Consider the following 19,706-nt stretch of genomic DNA (forward strand, 5'->3'; position numbering starts at 1 on the left):
GTAGAGATCCGAAGCCAGTTCAATACTTGGTAATTTTTTTATTTATTTGCAGACAACCCAATAGATTTATTAGGTTTATTACAAGCAGATAGATATTAAATTATATTAATTTAATTTAATACGCTTTATTGTACACGTAACAGAAAAAAATAGAGTTATATTAACTTAAAAAGGTAACAAGGGCGGTTTTATTACTCTAGCCATTTTTTTACAAATAACTATAGTGTAGAATCATCAAGATCAAACAGCAGACAGTCGACGTGTACGTTCTACGACTTAGAATAGATTATTATAAAAATTAACGGTGATTGGTTATAGGTAAAGTTTTAAAGAGATGATACCCATTTTTCAAATTTATTTTTTTAATCTGAATAAATAATAACTTGTTGAAATATATGCACAAACGACAGTAGCATAATGCCGCACTTGTTATAATTATCATTTCAGCCATTGGACGCACACTGGTGGACATATGCCTCCCCAATACATTTTTAATAGGTCTAATTAAAAGCGAACAGCATCCAGAGTCTTCCGTTAACCTTAATCAGGACGTCTAACCACCTTGTGCGTCGACGTCGCTATTCTTGTATGTACTTATATATTATACTTGTGATTTTTCACAAGTGGTATTTAATTATAGATACATTACAGTTACAACATGGTTTATAAAGATGGATTTAACATATTAATTCTTTTGAAATTAAGTAAAATTTTGTTTATAAACAACACTCGAATTATGTATTGGTTACATTAATGGGTACAATTGTTATTCTGAACATGTGCGCCAAGGTTAGTCTTTAGCGCAATCAAAGTATAAAAGAGGACGCATTTCTACGTACTAACACATACCACCTTCTGCATTCTCTCATTTATTTCAAACCTAACCATCTAACAACATGTTCAAATTGGTAAGTGTATTAAAAAATTTACAATTAAAAACAACTAATTGATGTCTTTTTTTTGGTCAGGCATACAATATCGTTTAGAGAGATAATCTTTAAAATACATAATATATCACGAACTTCAATCTTGGCTACATATTAATTCATTCATTCGAGTCACCCGACAGATGCCCACTGCAAGACATATCTTCCAAAGATCACCACAATGATCGGTCTTGCGCTGCCCCCATCCGGGGACTTGCCTTGACTTCCTGGGACTTCCCTTTCCCTTAAATATTTCGATGATCCTTCGAGTTGGGGACTTATCCATGCTGCATACATCAGGTCATGTTCACTGATGGTCGGATTCAAGAATAGAATTAAAATAAAAAAAATGTTCATGATCTAAATTTATTTAAATTGTCAACGTTTATTTAATTTATTCTTCAAAAGTAATTAATAAGAAGAGAACTCAATAAATCGTTCATCGTCTCAATTAAGAGTAAAGCCCCTTGTCATTATTAATAATCTGTGTAAGTGAATCTAATACAATTACTGATTGCATATTCTGCGAGTAGTAATTTTCTTTCAATCTTTACTTAGTACACATATTAAACACTTTATTGATTCAGACTACATGTAATTAAAATCTCTTTTTAAGCCTACAAATTTAGCGCAGTGGATAAATAGTTGCCTGGACTGGGGGTCGACCAACTTTATGCAAAATTTTAATCAATTATTTATTATTAAATAGTAATTTACGAACGTAATCTTTTAGCTTTTGTAAATATTTTTTATTTAAAAGAATTTTTTTTGATTAATATGTCTTGTCCTCAACGATTGCTTAATTTTGAAATTCCCATCGACGGATTATAGATATAGAATAAAGATAAATTTCAAAAAAGTTTTTATCCACTATATTTTATTGCATTTTTATGGTAATTTTAAAAAAATTGCCTGCTCCCTATATTTTGTGAAAGAGCAATAAAGTTTATACAAAAAATTGTGATTCGCGAGGTCTTGTACTAATACTTTTGAGTGTAAAGGGTATTACGACTTTATTTTATAATGTATGTTATGGAATTGTATATTACGATATTACTATTAATATCCAAATAAGATTAGTTACAATGACCACCTCTGTACACATGTCTTGAAAAGAATGCCTGAAGATCCCTAGCATTTTTTAACTAAAAGCTACGATAGTTCCAATCTCATCCTAGTCCGTGAAGATTCCACAAAACTAAACAGTTATTCTTTTACTTATATATGTTATTTTTTAACAGTTTATCTTCGCTTGCATCCTCGCCGTGGCGGCCGCTAAGCCCGGCGTGTTGCCGGTAGCCTACACCGCTCCCGTGGCAGCCGCTTACACCGCTCCTGTGGCAGCTGCTTACACCGCTCCCGTGGCAGCGGCCTACACCGCGCCCCTTGCCTACTCTGCCTATTCTGCCTACACCGCACCCGTCGCCGCATATTCTGCCTACACATACGCGTCTCCTTACTCTTTCTACCTCCGTCGATAAAATATTTGATTGAAAATGATACGACGATTTATTTACAAATAAAAAAAAATTTAAGCTGTATTTGGCAAACCGGTATTATAATATTCCAATCAAACCCTCCAATTTTTAATAGCGTATTATCCTATGATGAAGAAGGTAGCTTGAAAGTAAAAAGCTTGAAGGTCATAGCCTTCATCCTCGGTTAGTTAGAATAAAATATCTATGTATGAACCTTTCTTAAGAGAGACATCTAAATCCAAACACACCGTGAATAATAGATGTTCAATATATGTTGAATACACAACTCTTACATATACATTTATCAAAAAAATCAAGGATTTATACCGCGACCTACAAGCTTGAAAAGGTATATATAAATGAGTACTAATTATTTTATTTACTTCTCAACGAGATAAACACAAAGATTCTAAAAGTCAGCTTTTTATAATGATATCCTCCTCTTGTATCTTAAATTACGATCAAACGATTTTACTGCGCAGTATATTAATAACATGAAAACAACGACAGCGAGGAAAGATCAATGCCCTCCTCCTATCTTTTCTATGTTCTTACGAAGTGTATCTACGACAAGAGCGACGTTTGTTCCCTGGCGAGAGATACGGGATATCCGTTTATTTATAGAGTTGCGTTTATTATTGTGTTTTATTTTTAAAATAGCAACCCTGATAGATATTGCACTATCTAAATTTTGGTAAGATTACACACTATTTTTGGGTTTTAAATATCGAAAAGCTTTGTCTGCTTATGGCAAGTATTTAGGTTCCTATGGATGGTAATGGAAACTAAATGGTTACATATTATTTTCCCTGCAATTTTTCCATTATTTTGCTCTTTATAGGAACTTTTGTGCTTTAAATAAAATGTGAAAAAAACCTATCACTTTCTACTTTTCCGTTGATATGAATTTGATGATTTATTTTTTACCTATTTGGAACTCTAAAATGTTAACAAAATGAACTAAATTCAACAACAAAAGTACAAATAGATGTATTACTATAAATGACTTTTTACTGGTAATTTGGTAAATCTTATGTTATAATTATAGCAATATAATATATATATGACATGGTAATTTAATGAAGAGATATATTAAAATTAATTTTATTCAACATTTAAATAGAATACATTAGCATTAAATAAAAATAAATCAAAACTATCAAATTAAGTAAGTTTTCAACTTAAAGTTTTCTTCTAAATCACAAATTGTTTTATTATTTTCATGCTACATATGTTGTATAAATTATATTGAGTTCAGTAACCTTAAAGATCACAGCAGTTATTTCAATTCCCTGTTCAAATCAAAAATTCATCCGGGCTACAACTTAATGTCTAAACTAAACTAAACATCAAAAGGATTGTAGACACGGACGGACAATATACAAAACGTTAATTTGTCTCATAGTTAGACTCTTTAAAAATCTAATAAAACTTGCTTTTATTTTAATTTAAAAAAATGTTAGAATGAAAATGAATATGTCACCAATGTTTAATTTCTAAAAAATATTTACAAAGCTGATAAGATGTATTTTTTATAACTCTACCTGCGTAAGAAAATTCCATAGTAGCATTTTGTTTTTTTACCTGTGTGTGTTACTTAGTCATAAGTAGAAAGTAGCACTTACCATTAACTAAACTCTCTTTATGGTATAAATTTAACTACGTTTTTTTTCTAAATTTATAATTGAGGAAACTAAATGCTATATGCTCTTTACCTATAACTAGTCGCTATAGCGACAACTAGGCATGTGTTGAGTTATGAGTAATTGTCATAAAAAATATTTTAAACTTATATCATCAACATTCATATTTGAAAACATTTAATATATTTTGTACATATTCGGTGATAACAATTACTAGTAATAAATTATTTATTTTATAGTAAATATTTAAAGTAACCAAATTCTGTACTGGAAAACTAAATGGACTCCTGTTAAAAAAATTAAAACCATCTTATCAAATTTTAAAACAGATTAACATAATTTAAAAGTGAAATTTAAATTAAAGCCGACTTACGTGTGGCATATTAAAGCGACCAAAACCTGCAGCAAAAGCTGTTAATAAACCAACATCTTTTATAGTCGGCCTTTTTTATCTTGAATCTATTCAGATATCAACGGAACAATGTACTCGTTTGAGATCTGACGTAATTTGTTTTCATTATTAATATGTGTAGAGCCGGGTGAACAACTATGTGACATTTACGCATCATTCAAAATGCTACCGTTATCACAATGTTCTACTTTCATAACAATAGCAATGTTAAATAAGGGTGTATGTATAGAGTATAACCTGTGATTTGTAATTGTAAATCTTCTAGAGGTTAAATACTGAGGGTATTAAACATATAGATAAATATCATTTATTTATCGTTATAACTATTAATAAGAATCTAATTGATTGAAAATATTTGTTCTAAATATTTATTAATTAATATTTAATTTTTGTCTCCACTCTGATTGGCAAGGTGGCAAGTTGTGAAGAAGAAGCAGGAAGAAACTCCATAACAACACATCTATTAAAAAAATTTAACAGGATGTATGCACATACTCTTTTTATCAGATATAGCGTAAATTAAAACAAATTAATCATAAAACATTCATTTTGAATTTTATAAATAGTAGTCCAATAATATAACAAACACGTACTTATTAACATTTATTAGTAATTATTAATACCTAGTAATTATTACTAATTAATATTAATTTATTAGTAATTAATATTAATTAGTAATAATTACTTATCAATATTAATTAAGTTATAACTTGTAAACCAAGTAATACTACGTAGTTTTTTCTCTTGATTATATTTAAATATTTCTTCGTAAACAAAATGAAATAATTGCTTAAAAACATCAAAACTCATAATGTAATTCCCCATCTCAATCGAAAACATTTAGAATATAACGTCATTTCATCATTTTTCTTTTTTATAATTCTGCGCAGGTAAATATTATAATAAGGTCAATGTATGATGGACCTGTAAGTATAAAATGAACTGGAAGACGTAATTTTTAATCAAAGTATCATCTGCTTTTGAACACGTTTGTGTATCGATTCGATAAAAACAGTTTCTCTGCGAAAACATGTTTAAATTGGTGAGTCATTTTTGTCTAAACGTTATTTTTCTGTGTGCGGAAGAAATAAAAACAATTATTTTGAGAATACTGCAATACTAAAACCTAAGCTAGGATCAGTGTATGGATTTATAAAGTTTGGAATAAAATAATGAAAGTTCTATGAATAACCAATCATCATCAAACAATCAAGTGAAATATTACTTTTTCGTGTCTTAAGATCGAAATCATCACGTTACTTATAAAACATAATGATTATCATCACCATTCCAACCGCTGGACGTCCAGTATTCTATGACAATCAAATGTCGTCCTCTCCCGCAGATTTCCAAACTTATCGATAAAACGTATTCAAATTAGAGAAGTCGATTGTTGTAAATTGAGTTTCGAACGGTTGAAGTTTTTTGGTTTTAAACTTCAATTTTTCTAATAATAATTGTTTTCTCTATAATAATTTTAAATCTCTTAGGTTTAAAATGTTATCGATTACTTTGTAAGTTTGAGTTGAATTTTTTACAGTTCATGTTACCATGTCTACTCGCTGTTGCGTCCGCCATGCCTAGCACTCACTCAGAAACTTCCAAACCTGCGTGGGAGCAATATGCTGGACCTGCAGTAGATCAAACTGCACCTCTTGCATTTTCCGACTACACAGCACCTGCAGGTTCTTTCATATACTACAAATACGCAGCACCATATTCCAATTACTTTAAACGCCGATAATTTTATTTTAATTTATATTTGTAATAGATAATATAACTATTTTAATAAGTATAATATAAATGACTACTTTGTAATATATTTTTGTTTTATTCAAATTTATTACGAAATCGAAAGTATATTAGTATATTTCTTATACGGTTTGTATGTGCCATGCTTGTTCCTAGGTATTGTAATTAAAAAAATACTGCGACGATATTAAATCCTAATTGAAGCCATATTGTGTGTTATATTACAGTTCCCTCGTATTGTCTCGAAATTATTTTGTAATAAATTTGACAAGCTTTTGAACGAAAAACGGGATTCTCGTAGCTTTAAGATAAAGGATATCAATATAGGTCAGATTAATCTGATTCCAGTTTCTGTCACATTGCCTCCTGGCTCTTCTGGCATTCTTCCAATAACAAACACAAGTGGGCACTACGAATAATCTTATGTAGATAATAATGTAAATAAATGAATAAAGACGTTCAAAGTAAACATATTAAAGAAAAAGAGACACAGGAACGCAAATTTCGAATGCAATGCAAAATTAACCTGTCATTGCCATGTCTCGTAAGATAAAATAACGCGCATGTGTTTGTCACAGACTAAAATAAATGCCCTCAAATGATTTTTGAACTTTAAACAAACCTATTTATAAAAAGAACCTGCCAGGTCACCAAGAGGAGTCGGGGACGTCTCTATTTCAGACGCACATTTTCCTTTATAAAATAATAGCATTAATTTTTACCATCGCAAGCGACCATAATGTAAATAAATGTCAGAGATTATTACGTCAGAGTTTATTTTTTACGTATTTTTTCCACACCAAACAATAAATTTATTTCGTCTCAAATATTAGTAAGTCGAATATTGAAGTGACGTCCAATGAACTATTAGGTATTCAAGGATAAATTTTATTTAATATATTAGTCTCGTAAACAAGATGTCTTCAAAAACTATAAAAAATTAGATAAGTAATAAGAAAATATAAAAGGAATCAAAGATGAAAGAAATAAGGAAACTAATTTACATTATAAAGTGGTTTATTTATTGCCTACTCGATACTCAACTTCTAATACAATCTAATGTTATTGAACTTTGTCTTAACTCCTCGTTTTCGTTGGTAAGCCTTACATGAGGTCGACGACTTTTAAAAATATTAAAAGATAAACATGTGCGATTTCCCGTATCCCGATAAATCTACGAAAATCGTTTAAGGAATTTATTGAATACTGGAACAATGAACTGCTACGCGTGCCGCTGGTCCCGTTTAATTTGTGTTCTATGCAGATTACCTATTTATTCAAATATTTAAAAGAGTACAAATTGTTTCTTCTATCACACTCTTCGATTAGTCTCTGTTGTAAACATCTTATTCATCATTCTGTTATTGTCAAAATGTTTAAGCTGGTAAATCAACATTTGTACACTATTTCTATAAACAAGTATTCACATTTACTTAAAATAGCATGGCAATGAATTGTTCATATAAATTTCATTTAAGAATACCTGAAAAATTCTAAAAAATTTGTTTTTTTTTCGCCTTTGTACTTGCCGTGGCCGTGGCTAAGCCGGGCGTACTGCCAGTGGCCTAAACTGCTCCCGTGGCGGCGGCCTACAACGTGTCAGTGACTGTTGTTCACACAGCGTCTGTGACAGCAGCTAACACCGCGTCCATGCCAGCAACCTACACCGTAACCGTCGTTAACTCTGCCTATTCTGCCTATACCGCACCAGTTGCTGCTTATTCTACGTTGCCTTATGCAGCTACTTCTTACCTTCGTCGTTAAAATAAATAAAAATAACAAGGTTGTACATTTTTTAATTTTTAAAAAGTAAATCGAAAAAAAGTAAATCTTATCGATTTAACTCCGATCTTCCCCTTCCCTCGAATTAGTGTTGTCAAAAATTATTCGCCCGGCAGGGAAGTAAAAAGTATTAAAACGTATTTAGAAATAAACGAAATAATGATTACGTCCAAGTATAAATTCTCTACTTCGTACACTACAACACAAGTAATAAGATATAGATATTTTTTATTGTAACACGAAGTTATGTATTATTATATTCTAAAATCCCTTTTTTGTTTTATTGTTTGTAAAATATTTGACGGCTTAGTTTTTAATTTATTAATATTTACCTTGCATTTTAATGTTGTCTCTTTATAAAATTCTTCTTAGTACTTTTTAAATAAAGTATATATATTAAACCGTCCACGAGTTTTGCACATATTTATTTGATACTATGAATGACTTTCATCTTAAATCGGTTAATAGTTGTTAATTTTTTTATTTGAACGTAATATAGTCTATACCAGTTTAAAGCGAAAGGGCTAAACTCGTGTCGAGTCCACTTTCTAATTGCCGCCTTACCAATCAAATTGCTCTCCTGTAGGGCGTGGGCCCCACGTTGGGGAATCCTGTTCTATACGTACAACGCAACTCAAAAAACTTAAACAATTTTCAACAAACTTTACAATTTTCGAAATACGATGCCCTTCAAACCGTATTACAAGTATATTTTTACTTGGCAATAGGAATGTACGTCTCGTTAGTATTCATCTAAATGGGAAAGGACAACAAACTAGCCTCCACCTTCCCGTACCATGGTGTAATAATTATTCTACAAAAAAAACATAAGTTTCATCGTTTAACCCTATATATATATATGTATAAATATATACTATTATATATACATATACATAGAAAATAGTCAAAAGTAATCTGTCAAATATTACATACTTTCAAACTAGTGAAGTTCAGTCACACTTATTTTCTTGATTTCGTAGGGACCAGTACCTGCTCCGGCAGTACATGTACTAAAAAAAACGTAGCGACGTTGAAATTACCAGGTAATACTTCGCTAGCTGGTAGCGCAGGGTTTGTTGCCTTGAGTCACGAGATGTTATAGAATGATAAATATATATACCTCCAGCATTACTAACACAGAAGGCACAATACTATTTCATTGTAGAATTTAGTGCCATGGTAAAATCTACTATAACAGTTAAACTTACATCTTTTATAATAAACCAAATTATTGAACATGTTCGTAAGTCCTCGAGAATGGCTCAACTTTGGTTATTAATATTTCTAATTTTCTTCAACCCACAAGAAAAATTTTTGTAGAGAAAAATCAGGGGAAAAAAAGTGTGTAATTTTTTAAAAATACTTTTTTTTCCAAACAGAGTAAATAAAAACACGTCAGCAATACAATAAAGCGTTACAAACAAAATGGAGTCACCTTATTATGAAAGTCTTGCAGTGCATAAAAACAAAACCTAATTTTTGTAAATAATAATTGTGTTTTATACTATTTGAATACATTTTTTAAAATTCTGTTATAGTGTGACGGACGAATACATTTTGTAAATACGTAGCCTGCCGAGGCAGCTATTATTTAGTCCCTTTATATACCCACAGTACCAAGTACGGTAAGAAAAATAATATCCCTTTTCTTCAATATTTAAGTTTGCAATGTTTTTAATTTAAAAAGACGTCATTAATATCACGCTGTACATTTCTTATGGAATTAAAAATCTTGTTTTGTCGTTTCAGCCCATACATGCTCATTGCAAGGCATAGCTCTCTATATCTTTCATCTCTACTATGTAGAAAAAGTTTATCGCGACGATTAAATAGAAAATAACTGATTGTAGGTTAAGTTATAACTACAGAATTTCTATGACACAATAATTGTTCATTACTGGATACTTTCTTAAGTAAACGTGTTATTAAGAAGCACGCTTGATAGAAATAATCTCAAAAAATACAGGAAAAGAACGTCATGAAATCAATAATTTATACAATGGTATTAACTTACATTCCATCGCAGAAACATTGTTAACAATATGTTATATAATTAGGTAATAATAGCCGGAATATGTTTTATTGTGACAGATCTGATTTATACACAACGCACAAACACCAGAAACTGTCCACTTTAGATTTAAAACAAGAAATAAAATATTCTTGACGGAGCAACGGCCTTGACATCCGCTTACACCGCAATCGCCCCAGTGAACAATTCTAACAATCCAAAGCGTCATTTACCATACCAATCGAGGCACAAATCTTTATTTAAAAACATTTTAACGTCATGAAAAAGATATTAACAAAAATATTTATTTTTTTATACAGACACAATAATTTTTACCTACATTCGTTTAGATGCTTCTCTCAAATTTATTTCAAATATCAATTACATGATATTTAGTAAAATATTAATATAACTGGTTGGTTGCTTGGAAAAATTTAATTTAATTTTGCATATATTATCTATGTTATTCATATTTTTATGAAACGAAAAGAAGAAAAAAAAATAGAATTATAAACAACTTAAATATGTCCAAGTTATTACAAAGACAACGTTAGATTTTTTTTATTTAAAAATTCGTAAAACACTTCCCTAGTCTGCTAAATACCTTTGAACGGCGTGTAGCCGACCGAATACATTATTCCGAACATGCACAACGTCTGTTTCACAAGAAGTAAAGTATAAAACATAACGAAACGATTAAACCAACATCATTCCGCTCCATCACTGTTATTCCACGTGTTTGCCAAACTCATCCTAAACATGTTCAAACTGGTAAGAAAAGGAATATAAGTAAACTTACGAAATATTTTTACTACTTAGTGTATTATTATAGATATTTATGACCATTAATTATTTGAAAAATAAATAGTTTATAAAATAATAACGTTTACATGATAAAAAATTTAAAGGCCATAAACATAATGTAAAAACTACTTTAGATTAAAACATTAAAAGAAGATTAATAATAGTCTATATTTTAAAATTTGAAACTGTTTACCTTTAGAGTAAATAAAAATTATATTTTCTTATACATAATTATGTATAGATATAATAATTTCTTTACAGTTCCTTTTCGTTTGCTTCCTTGCCGTGGCGGCTGCTAAGCCCGGCGTACTGCCGGTAGCCTACACCGCGCCCGTGGCAGCCGCCTATGCCGCGCCCGTGGCAGCCGCCTACACCGCACCCGTGGCAGCCGCCTACGCCGCACCCGTGGCAGCAGCCTACACCGCGCCCCTGGCAACCGCTTACACTGCCCCTGTGGCAGCGGCCTACAGAGCACCCCTTGCATATTCTGCATACACCGCTCCGGTCGCTGCTTACTCAGCACTTCCCTATGCATCTCCTTATTCTGCTTATTATTTACGTCGTTGATAATTAATAAATAATTTAATTACAATAATATAACAGTTTTATTTAAATCCATCTAAGGTTGAAACTTCTAGTAAAAAACAAAACGTAAAGAGGAAATGCCAAGCAAGAGAATTTATAATTATAATTTTTTTAGTTATTGTAAAATTTTTTGTGTGAAATAAAAAATAGCTAATTTAAGATTTAACAACTCAAGATAATTAATGTGTACGTTTGGTTTGAGGACATTATAACACATATTCAAGCAGCAATAAATGCTATGTGAATAAAATTTAGCAAATTTATTTCATTTAACGACAAAAGATAAAAAAAAAACGTCAATATCCATCACAAATGTACATAGTTACGGTCCTGCATCCAAAACTAATAAAAGCTTACGTATCGATAATAGTTCCTTTCTACACAATTGGCATTATTATATGCCCTATATTTTAAAATCTAAAACAAAATATGGTGTAACAGAAAGAAATAAAAAAGCCTTTCCACCAAAGCTACCAAGGCGTTGAAAGGGTTTGATCAGCTAAAGCTCCCGAAGAAGCTTCGAACTTACTTACTGTAAAGTAATCTAGGATAGGCACCTCAAATATTTTACCGCCTTTTACTGCCAAATATATTAAAAGTTAACAGTTTAAGCTGCTACTTTATATAGTTTTGGATAAAGGTAGTTAGATTAACGTATAGGGTTACAGTACATAATTAGGCCACCGAACAATCAATAAAATTTTATATTCTCTACCCGTCTTTCTCACATTCGGTATTAGCAACATATACAACATTTTTTTAATGTATAAATTAGAACTAACTTCAAACATACGTTATTCTTCTTCACCTGAGAATAGAAAGAATAATTCTCATCGTGTACACTATTTTTATGCATACAATATTATTTTAGCGAGCAGTGGTAGAGGACAGAGACTTGCTTGAGGCAGCGGCTTCAATTCCCGGGAAACAAACTTGTTTAATTCACATTTTACCTTTAAATACAGGATTTTCACCGCTCAAAAACAAGTTTCCAGGAGATGGGCAGCAGCGACTTCTGCAAACCATAATACAACGTTGCGATCGCCCAACCAACTGTCAAGCCTGTCGATTATGATATATCCCCCAATAAATATATTAAGAGAAAGCCTATGCCTTGCCTCTATGGGCTAAAACGATGACAACGACAACGAATTTATCTATCTGCCATTGTAAGCACTTTATCCAAAAATGTGTTTAACTTTAAGATATATGTCTATAACAACATAGTGCTCTAATAATATGTTAGGGAAAAAGTTCTTTAGTATTTCATATTTGAAAATTCTGACTAACCTCTTCAAAGTTTATTTCAGAGGTATGATTATCTAATATTATTTTATCACTTTACAATAAATCCGTTATAATTATTTTCCTTTATGTTTCCGTGATTGCAATGAAAAATCGTTTGTTTCTTAAAAATATTTATTATGGGTTAAACAAATATTATATAAACAATTAATTGTAAAAAAATAATAATTAAGGACAGATGTATATATCTAAGTCTTGTTGGTGAGTTTAAATAACGACTTACCAGCGACACAGACAGATAGTTGTCGCTTGAAATGCCAGAGTTTTGGATCACTGAAGACGTTGTTATGCTTTTAGTATTGGAAGATTGTTGTAACATAAGAACTATGTCAATAATGTTCGAGTCGTTGATATTACACTTTCAAAAAATTTTGCTATGGTTTTTTAACCGGCTTATAATTTTTTATTACCACAAGTTTATAGTAACGATTTATTTTTTTGGATAAATCTTTACTGTCAATTAATCTTAATAAATCGTAATCAAGCTCATAGTGTACAATTTTTTTTTAAATAATGCCTTTTCGTAAAACTCAGATAATTTTTTTACAAAGTAATTAAGTACTAACTAAGGATTCATTCAAATAAATACTATCCATCATGTACCAGCTCACGGTAAAGACTTAAGCGTAATAATAAATATTAATAGAAATATCGAAGCAACCGTGAGAGCAGACTATGAAAAAGTTGAAGAAATTGACATTAGTCGTATTGTTTTTAGGGTCGTATTTATTCACCGCTTTTATTTAATGAATACTCAAAAAACTACCTTATCGCGAGCTATACAGAATTTATAAATTGGCATCTTACCGTCTTCTATAGAAAGCCAATTAACGCCTATTATTTATAACACCATCTACAAAATGGTTATGAAATTATTGGAAAAGATGAGTTTTGTCGCAGATCTACAAAAACAATTGGAACTCTAGTGAAAGTGTAGTAATACAAATAGCAAGAATCATCAATTTTATCAACTTATTCATATCATAACTAGGATCAAATTGAGCTTCCCTGTAATGTAAGGTCAATGTAAGTCCTTAAATTCTTTCATTAAAGTAAAAAGACTATTTTTCTTTAATGCATCTTACCGTCTGTTGTAATATAAAGAATATAAATGGTGTCAGTAGGCAGTTCTTCACTCAACTCACAAAAAGTCATGAATTAGGGGTTAACAGCAAATCGGCATGACGCGTATATTTATACAGGCGGTTAAACAAGATACAGATGCACAACTTTGAAACGAGTTACGCCATACAATCTACATTAACTGATCGTGATGGACGAGATAAGAAGCAAAAGGCGTTTTGGCAAGAGTCGCGGTTGGAAGATTACAAACATAAGAACTTTTTCACCTTATGTAAGATACCCGCCAGCTTTATGCGTTAACTACTAACCTTGACAAGGAATACGTGCCTCATAAAGTCCGTAGTTTTAAGCCACTTGATGATCATCCACTTATTTGAAGGATATACTCAATACTATTAATAAAGATAGTGAAGAATAGAGATAATGTTAGACCCTACATGCCATGTTTATAACCGCGGCGGTCATAGAAACACTTTTATTGACAGGCAATGTTTTGCTGAACTTTACCCTTTGATAAAAATATTATTATAATGTCTTTGTCTAGGAAAATAGCAAAGAACATTTCCTTATATTTCTTAAATTTCCGAACATACAACGCTTGGTATTCTCTTTAAATAATTGCATTAAATATAATATATATATAGAACAAATATATATGGATATCAAACGCATAAGATATTTCTTCTTTCACACTCGATTGGGACTAAAACTGTCAGATAGAACTGGTAATACATAAGTAACCTAAAAGGGCTACCAAACATTTCAGTGAACCTGTGATAACTTAAACTAACTCACAAGCCTGTAATAACTTTTCCATAGCATCTTCGCCGTTCACGACGCTACGTCAGCGTGATATTAAAAGCATGGTTTTTCTTACTTACGTAAGATATCCGACAGTATTTATTAATTTAAGACAGTATTTATTATTTTTTAATTAAGGCATTATTAACCATACTTAAAAAAAGAGGTGACACTTTAATATGTCCAATTCACTTTATGATAATCCACTGATTTGAATGTAAGTATACCATTTTAGCAATCCTTCTTCGATTAACCACATTCAGCGTAATAGTTCTAAAGAGCCATTGGTGTTTCAAGTTAAAATAAACCAAATGTTGTTTGTTTTTTTTTATTAACAGAAAACTGATAAAAACAAAAGATATTTATAGTATAATATTTTGGCAGTTATTTCGTAAATAATTCAATCAAATCATAATTTTTTTAAAAAACAATGAAAGTATATAATATACTTTACATAATTTAGCTCAAAATAAAAAAAATAAACTATAGAATATGACTTTGACAAAATAAAACATTATAATGATTCAAATAAGTTAACGGCGTAAATAGTAAGCGGAGTAAGGAGATGCATATGTGTATGCAGAGTATGCAGCAACGGGCGCGGTATAAGCTGAATAGGCGGAGTAGGCAAGGGGCGCGGTGTAGGCAGCTGCCACAGGCGCGGTGTAGGCTGCAGCTACGGGTGCGGTATAAGCCACCGGCAGCACGCCAGGTTTAGCGGCTGCCACAGCAAGGAAACAAGCGAAGATGAACTGTAACATAAAAGAAATATTATTAATTTTGATATTGTCATCATTTCAGCCGAAGGATGTCATTAGGCCTTGCCCATACACTTCAAATAGTACTGTTTAAAAGCGACCTGTACACAGCGTCTTCCAACGACCTTAATTAGGTCGTCGGTTCAGCTTGTTGACGTCCTTTGCTGCGCTTGTCATGTTGTCCATTCTAGAAACTTAAGAACCCAGTGGTCATCGATTGTACAGGCTTCTGGATACGGTCTGCCTATTGCGTCTTCAACTTGCTATTTCTCTAGGCTTTGACGGTTTTTTTGCTCATATACAAATTCACTGATCCCTTATTCGACCTCGTAAAGAAATTTCGAACATAACTCTCTACATGGCATGAATGTGAGAGATGACATGTGTAGAGAATAAATATCCGAAGTGTAAGATCAGATAAATTGGTTGTAGACTTAGGTAAGTTGTACGATGTTTCAAAGTATTAAAGAAATAGTATTAAAAATGTTATTTAATTAATTATTACAAACACAGCTTGCTGTAGTCATAATGTCGCTTATTACAGTTTTCAATTAAATTACTACTGTCTCTAACCTAAAAAATGGTTCTTGAAGTTTTTTTTAAACTTTAATTTGTATATTTACTTGAATAAAATTTTTGTAGATACATTATATATTTTAACTTACCAATTTGAACATGTTTAATTTGTTTTGTTTTGAAAAGGAATAACACCAGCTTATGAGTGAGAAGGTATTGTGTGTCTGTGCTCGCTGTTTCGTAGTATTTATACTACGCCTTTAGTTAAGAAATTGTATTGACGCATCTGCATAGAATAACAAATCTTTTGGCGCGCCAACAGTAAAAACAGTAAAGTTTTTGGTGTTACAAGTAACAATAGTTTATAATTTATTGGGATATATTATACCGACATTTGTACATTCAGGGAAAATAAATAATTAAAATAGTATTAATTATCGGGCGTGTGAGATATTATAAAATTTACATTAAATGTACGTTGTATACAATTTTGTATATCATAGTTGTGTGTAGGTCATATGTATTAGACATATTTTTATTGTAAATAATTTTTTATAAAAAAATACTCGAAATATGTTTTATAACTAGAAATGCTTGTGTAAAACTTTACCGGTACACAGTTTCATGTATAAATGTATGTAAATTTATACATAATATATCCATGTTCCTTCAGAATCGGGTACAAAAAATTTGAAAATAACTATTAATAATTGCAAATTTACGATAAATACGAAATTAAGTAAAAGTTTAACAATAACATAAGATCTACTCGCACAACTACTTTTGCGATTAGTAACTAGAACCAATACCTACAAAAAGTTGACGAAGTTTTAAAAATAATATTCGAATGTATTTGTTTTTTTTTTTATTTTACTATTGTATATTCAAATAATAAAGAGTCAAAAATAAGTGTAATTAAAAATAATAACCTGTGTGGTGGAATGCCTTCAAGTTCATATAACTTATATAAATTGATATTCAAGACACGGCTTCCGACGCGGCTTCATATGGCAGGCGAGGTATAAAATGCAAGCGACAGCCTCAAATTGTATCACACTATTACATTCTCTCGAGTTCAGTTGGTTTGAATACAAAATCTTTAACAAACAAAATGTTCAAACTGGTAAGTTTTCAGGAACATTCTTCAGTCATATCATAGCTTCATTTATCAATATGATATTATTATAACGTTTCTAATTGGAAACTGTTAATGAAAATAATTTTGCCAATAGTTCTGTTTAAGACAACAAAATGCTTAAAGTAAACAATGCATTATTTCAAACGAATTTTGTATGTACATATTTCTCAGCTACATCTAAGCTACTAGCTATGTCTAATGTATGTGTAGTGTTCGTTTGCATTTATACTTTACGGGGTTTTTCTTATCGGGTTATCTATTTACGATAATGAAGCTCAAAGACTCCCTCGGGAACCTGAACTCAGCACAATAAATGTTTTAACGGATTGTAGAAATAAATGTATAAATTTTTATATATTTGTTTGGGCCACAGCAATTGCTTTAAATGCATGTGCCATTTAATTATGTTACCGAAATAAATTATTTTATTATGTATATTGCATTTACAGTTCATCTTCGCTTGCTTCCTCGCCGTGGCGGCCGCTAAACCTGGTGTGCTGCCGGTGGCCTATACCGCGCCTGTGGCAGCCGCTTACACCGCACCCGTGGCCGCCGCTTACACCGCGCCTGTGGCAGCCGCCTATACCGCGCCCCTTGCCTACTCAGCCTATTCTGCTTACACCGCGCCCGTTGCCGCATACTCTGCCTACACATACGCGTCTCCTTACTCTTACTACCTCCGCCGTTGAAGGTCTAAATACCCCAAAAATGTTAAAAACTCTGAATAAGCTAAATTTTTCATATATTAAGGAAAGTAGGTACTAAAATGACGCCTATAAATAGGAAAAAATTCAATCACCAAGTCACAATTTTCTCATAACAAAATTTCGTGAAAGACTTCTAAAAAATAAACCATTATTGTAATTTAGCCATAGACCGTCTACTACCGCACATGGATTACCCAAAGAACTGGTTAGATGTGGCCTGTGTCCAATGTCTTCAGATGAACTTAACAAGGGCATCTGTTTACCTTGTGGGCCTGTGGTCCATGATTTCTGTCAAGGTCCAATGACTATTTGTCCTAAAAAATATCTACCACCATTTATAAATAAATCAATTTAATAAATGTATAATAAATAACTCTCCGTTATTCAATATATCTATCCTTGCTATTTAAGAAAAAAACTATTTAGATGAAATAAAAATAGTTGTTTTTGTCATAAAAATTTTTTTTATTCCTTTTCTCTAACACACATATGCAAGTACGCATATGCTTTACATTTCCGTTTTGTTTCATAAATATATAAAATGATCACTAAAAAGCACAAAATGCACCACATTTTTTAACTAAAAACTAAGAATAATTTATAGTGCTCGAATTGATAATACTAAGAAATTTTTATAAGTAACATAGCAAGTACTAACTCGAAAAAATAAATAATGGTAGCTTAAAGTAGCCACTAGATCCAGTGAAAGGTACAACTGTAAAGACATCATGGTTGTTGATTTAGCCAATAAAACTATGTTTATATCATCAAACAAAAGCATTCGATTTGTCTGTATTCTGATTGCAGTAACAAAAACGCATTCAAATTCTTTAAACAGACATAGATGTATTTTAAAATGTCTTGCCGTCGTTTGTGCAAAATAGTACACAACAATATTCTTATGATTAACACTAATTGAAATAGTCTTTTTTAATAATAATACATAAACTAGGCATTGAACAAACTATACGAGCATTAATCGGTTACTGTAAACAAATAAAATATATATACTTTTTAATCAAAGCTACTGATTCGTGCCCAAAGTCAATTCCTTTTTAAGTAAAAATGTGTATCCAGAAATGAGTTAAGTATTGTCGACTGGAAAATTTAATTAGTTCTTTTCAAAAATATAATCTAGCCTTAAGTACTGTTACTAAGAAAAAAGAAAACATTTTTTTACTGTAACATTAATACTATTATACTACAGTGTGTTAGTTTAATACATAAATATAAAACCATGTAAAATATATAAAGTTTATACAAAGTGATCCGTGTGGGTAATATAGTTCTTTAAACATTGAGACCAGTTATAAATTGCGGCAAGCACTCTGTTCAATGGAAAATTCTTCACTACTAATCACATGCATTATTTTAGGGACTCCAAATTATCATGATGCTTAGAGCAACCCTTAATCTCTAAAACTGAGCATGAATCATAATCCAGTAGATTATGACCTGAACTAAATAACAGTCTTCAGCTCTGATGAAGTCCAGACCGTTCGTTTCCAGCCAATATTAGGTGGATCTAGTTTTATAATCCGCCAGATACCTAGATTAAGTATATATATATTATTTAATAATTAGAAATACTACAACATGAAAACAAATATCGTTACAAAATATAACAAAACCTTTTTATAATTTAGTGCAACTTAAATGATCTCTTTCTGAATTACCTGATGTAGAACATTATTTATCCGTTAACGTCGTAGATTAAGAACACATATTTGAAATCATATCATACACTGTGAAAAAATGTTAAAAATAAAATTAAACAACGTTGAAAAATAAACTGTAATTGTTTATTACTAATACTAACGACAATAGTCTGCTTTACTACGAATGGTTTGAGATAGAGCTAATGATCCGATTAATTATAAAACTTGTTGTATTTAGTTAAAGTTATTAGGTTCAGGTTAATATACCATGCACCGAGTAATTAATGCTCCTTATATCTAATTAGGGAAAAGTAAACTTACGACAAATTTAAAATGAAGAGTAAAAA

At 31.1% G+C, this 19,706-nt stretch overlaps 2 protein-coding genes across 2 annotated transcripts; one reads left to right on the forward strand and one right to left on the reverse strand.

Moving 5' to 3' along the window:
* The first annotated feature begins 859 nt into the window (after nt 1-859).
* On the forward strand, nt 860-18,121 carry LOC137919518 (cuticle protein 18.6-like). Its single transcript, XM_068762610.1, has 6 exons — nt 860-908; nt 2,168-2,399; nt 10,699-10,775; nt 11,070-11,370; nt 16,840-16,979; nt 17,444-18,121. Exons 1-6 carry the CDS (start codon nt 897-899, stop codon nt 17,681-17,683), a joined length of 1,002 nt encoding a protein of 333 aa, XP_068618711.1. The 5' UTR covers nt 860-896; the 3' UTR covers nt 17,684-18,121.
* On the reverse strand, nt 15,116-16,056 carry LOC137919362 (pupal cuticle protein C1B-like). Its single transcript, XM_068762414.1, has 2 exons — nt 16,006-16,056; nt 15,116-15,334 (listed from the first exon to the last, which is right to left on the reverse strand). The coding sequence occupies exons 1-2, from the start codon at nt 16,015-16,017 to the stop codon at nt 15,116-15,118; spliced, it is 231 nt and encodes a 76-aa protein (XP_068618515.1). The 5' UTR covers nt 16,018-16,056.
* Nucleotides 18,122-19,706: the final 1,585 nt, after the last annotated feature.

Source organism: Battus philenor, unplaced genomic scaffold (assembly GCF_028537555.1).
Source record: "Battus philenor isolate CCGP_79_NKW_IND1 unplaced genomic scaffold, ilBatPhil1.0.hap1 SCAF_16, whole genome shotgun sequence".
NCBI lineage: Eukaryota > Metazoa > Arthropoda > Insecta > Lepidoptera > Papilionidae > Battus > Battus philenor.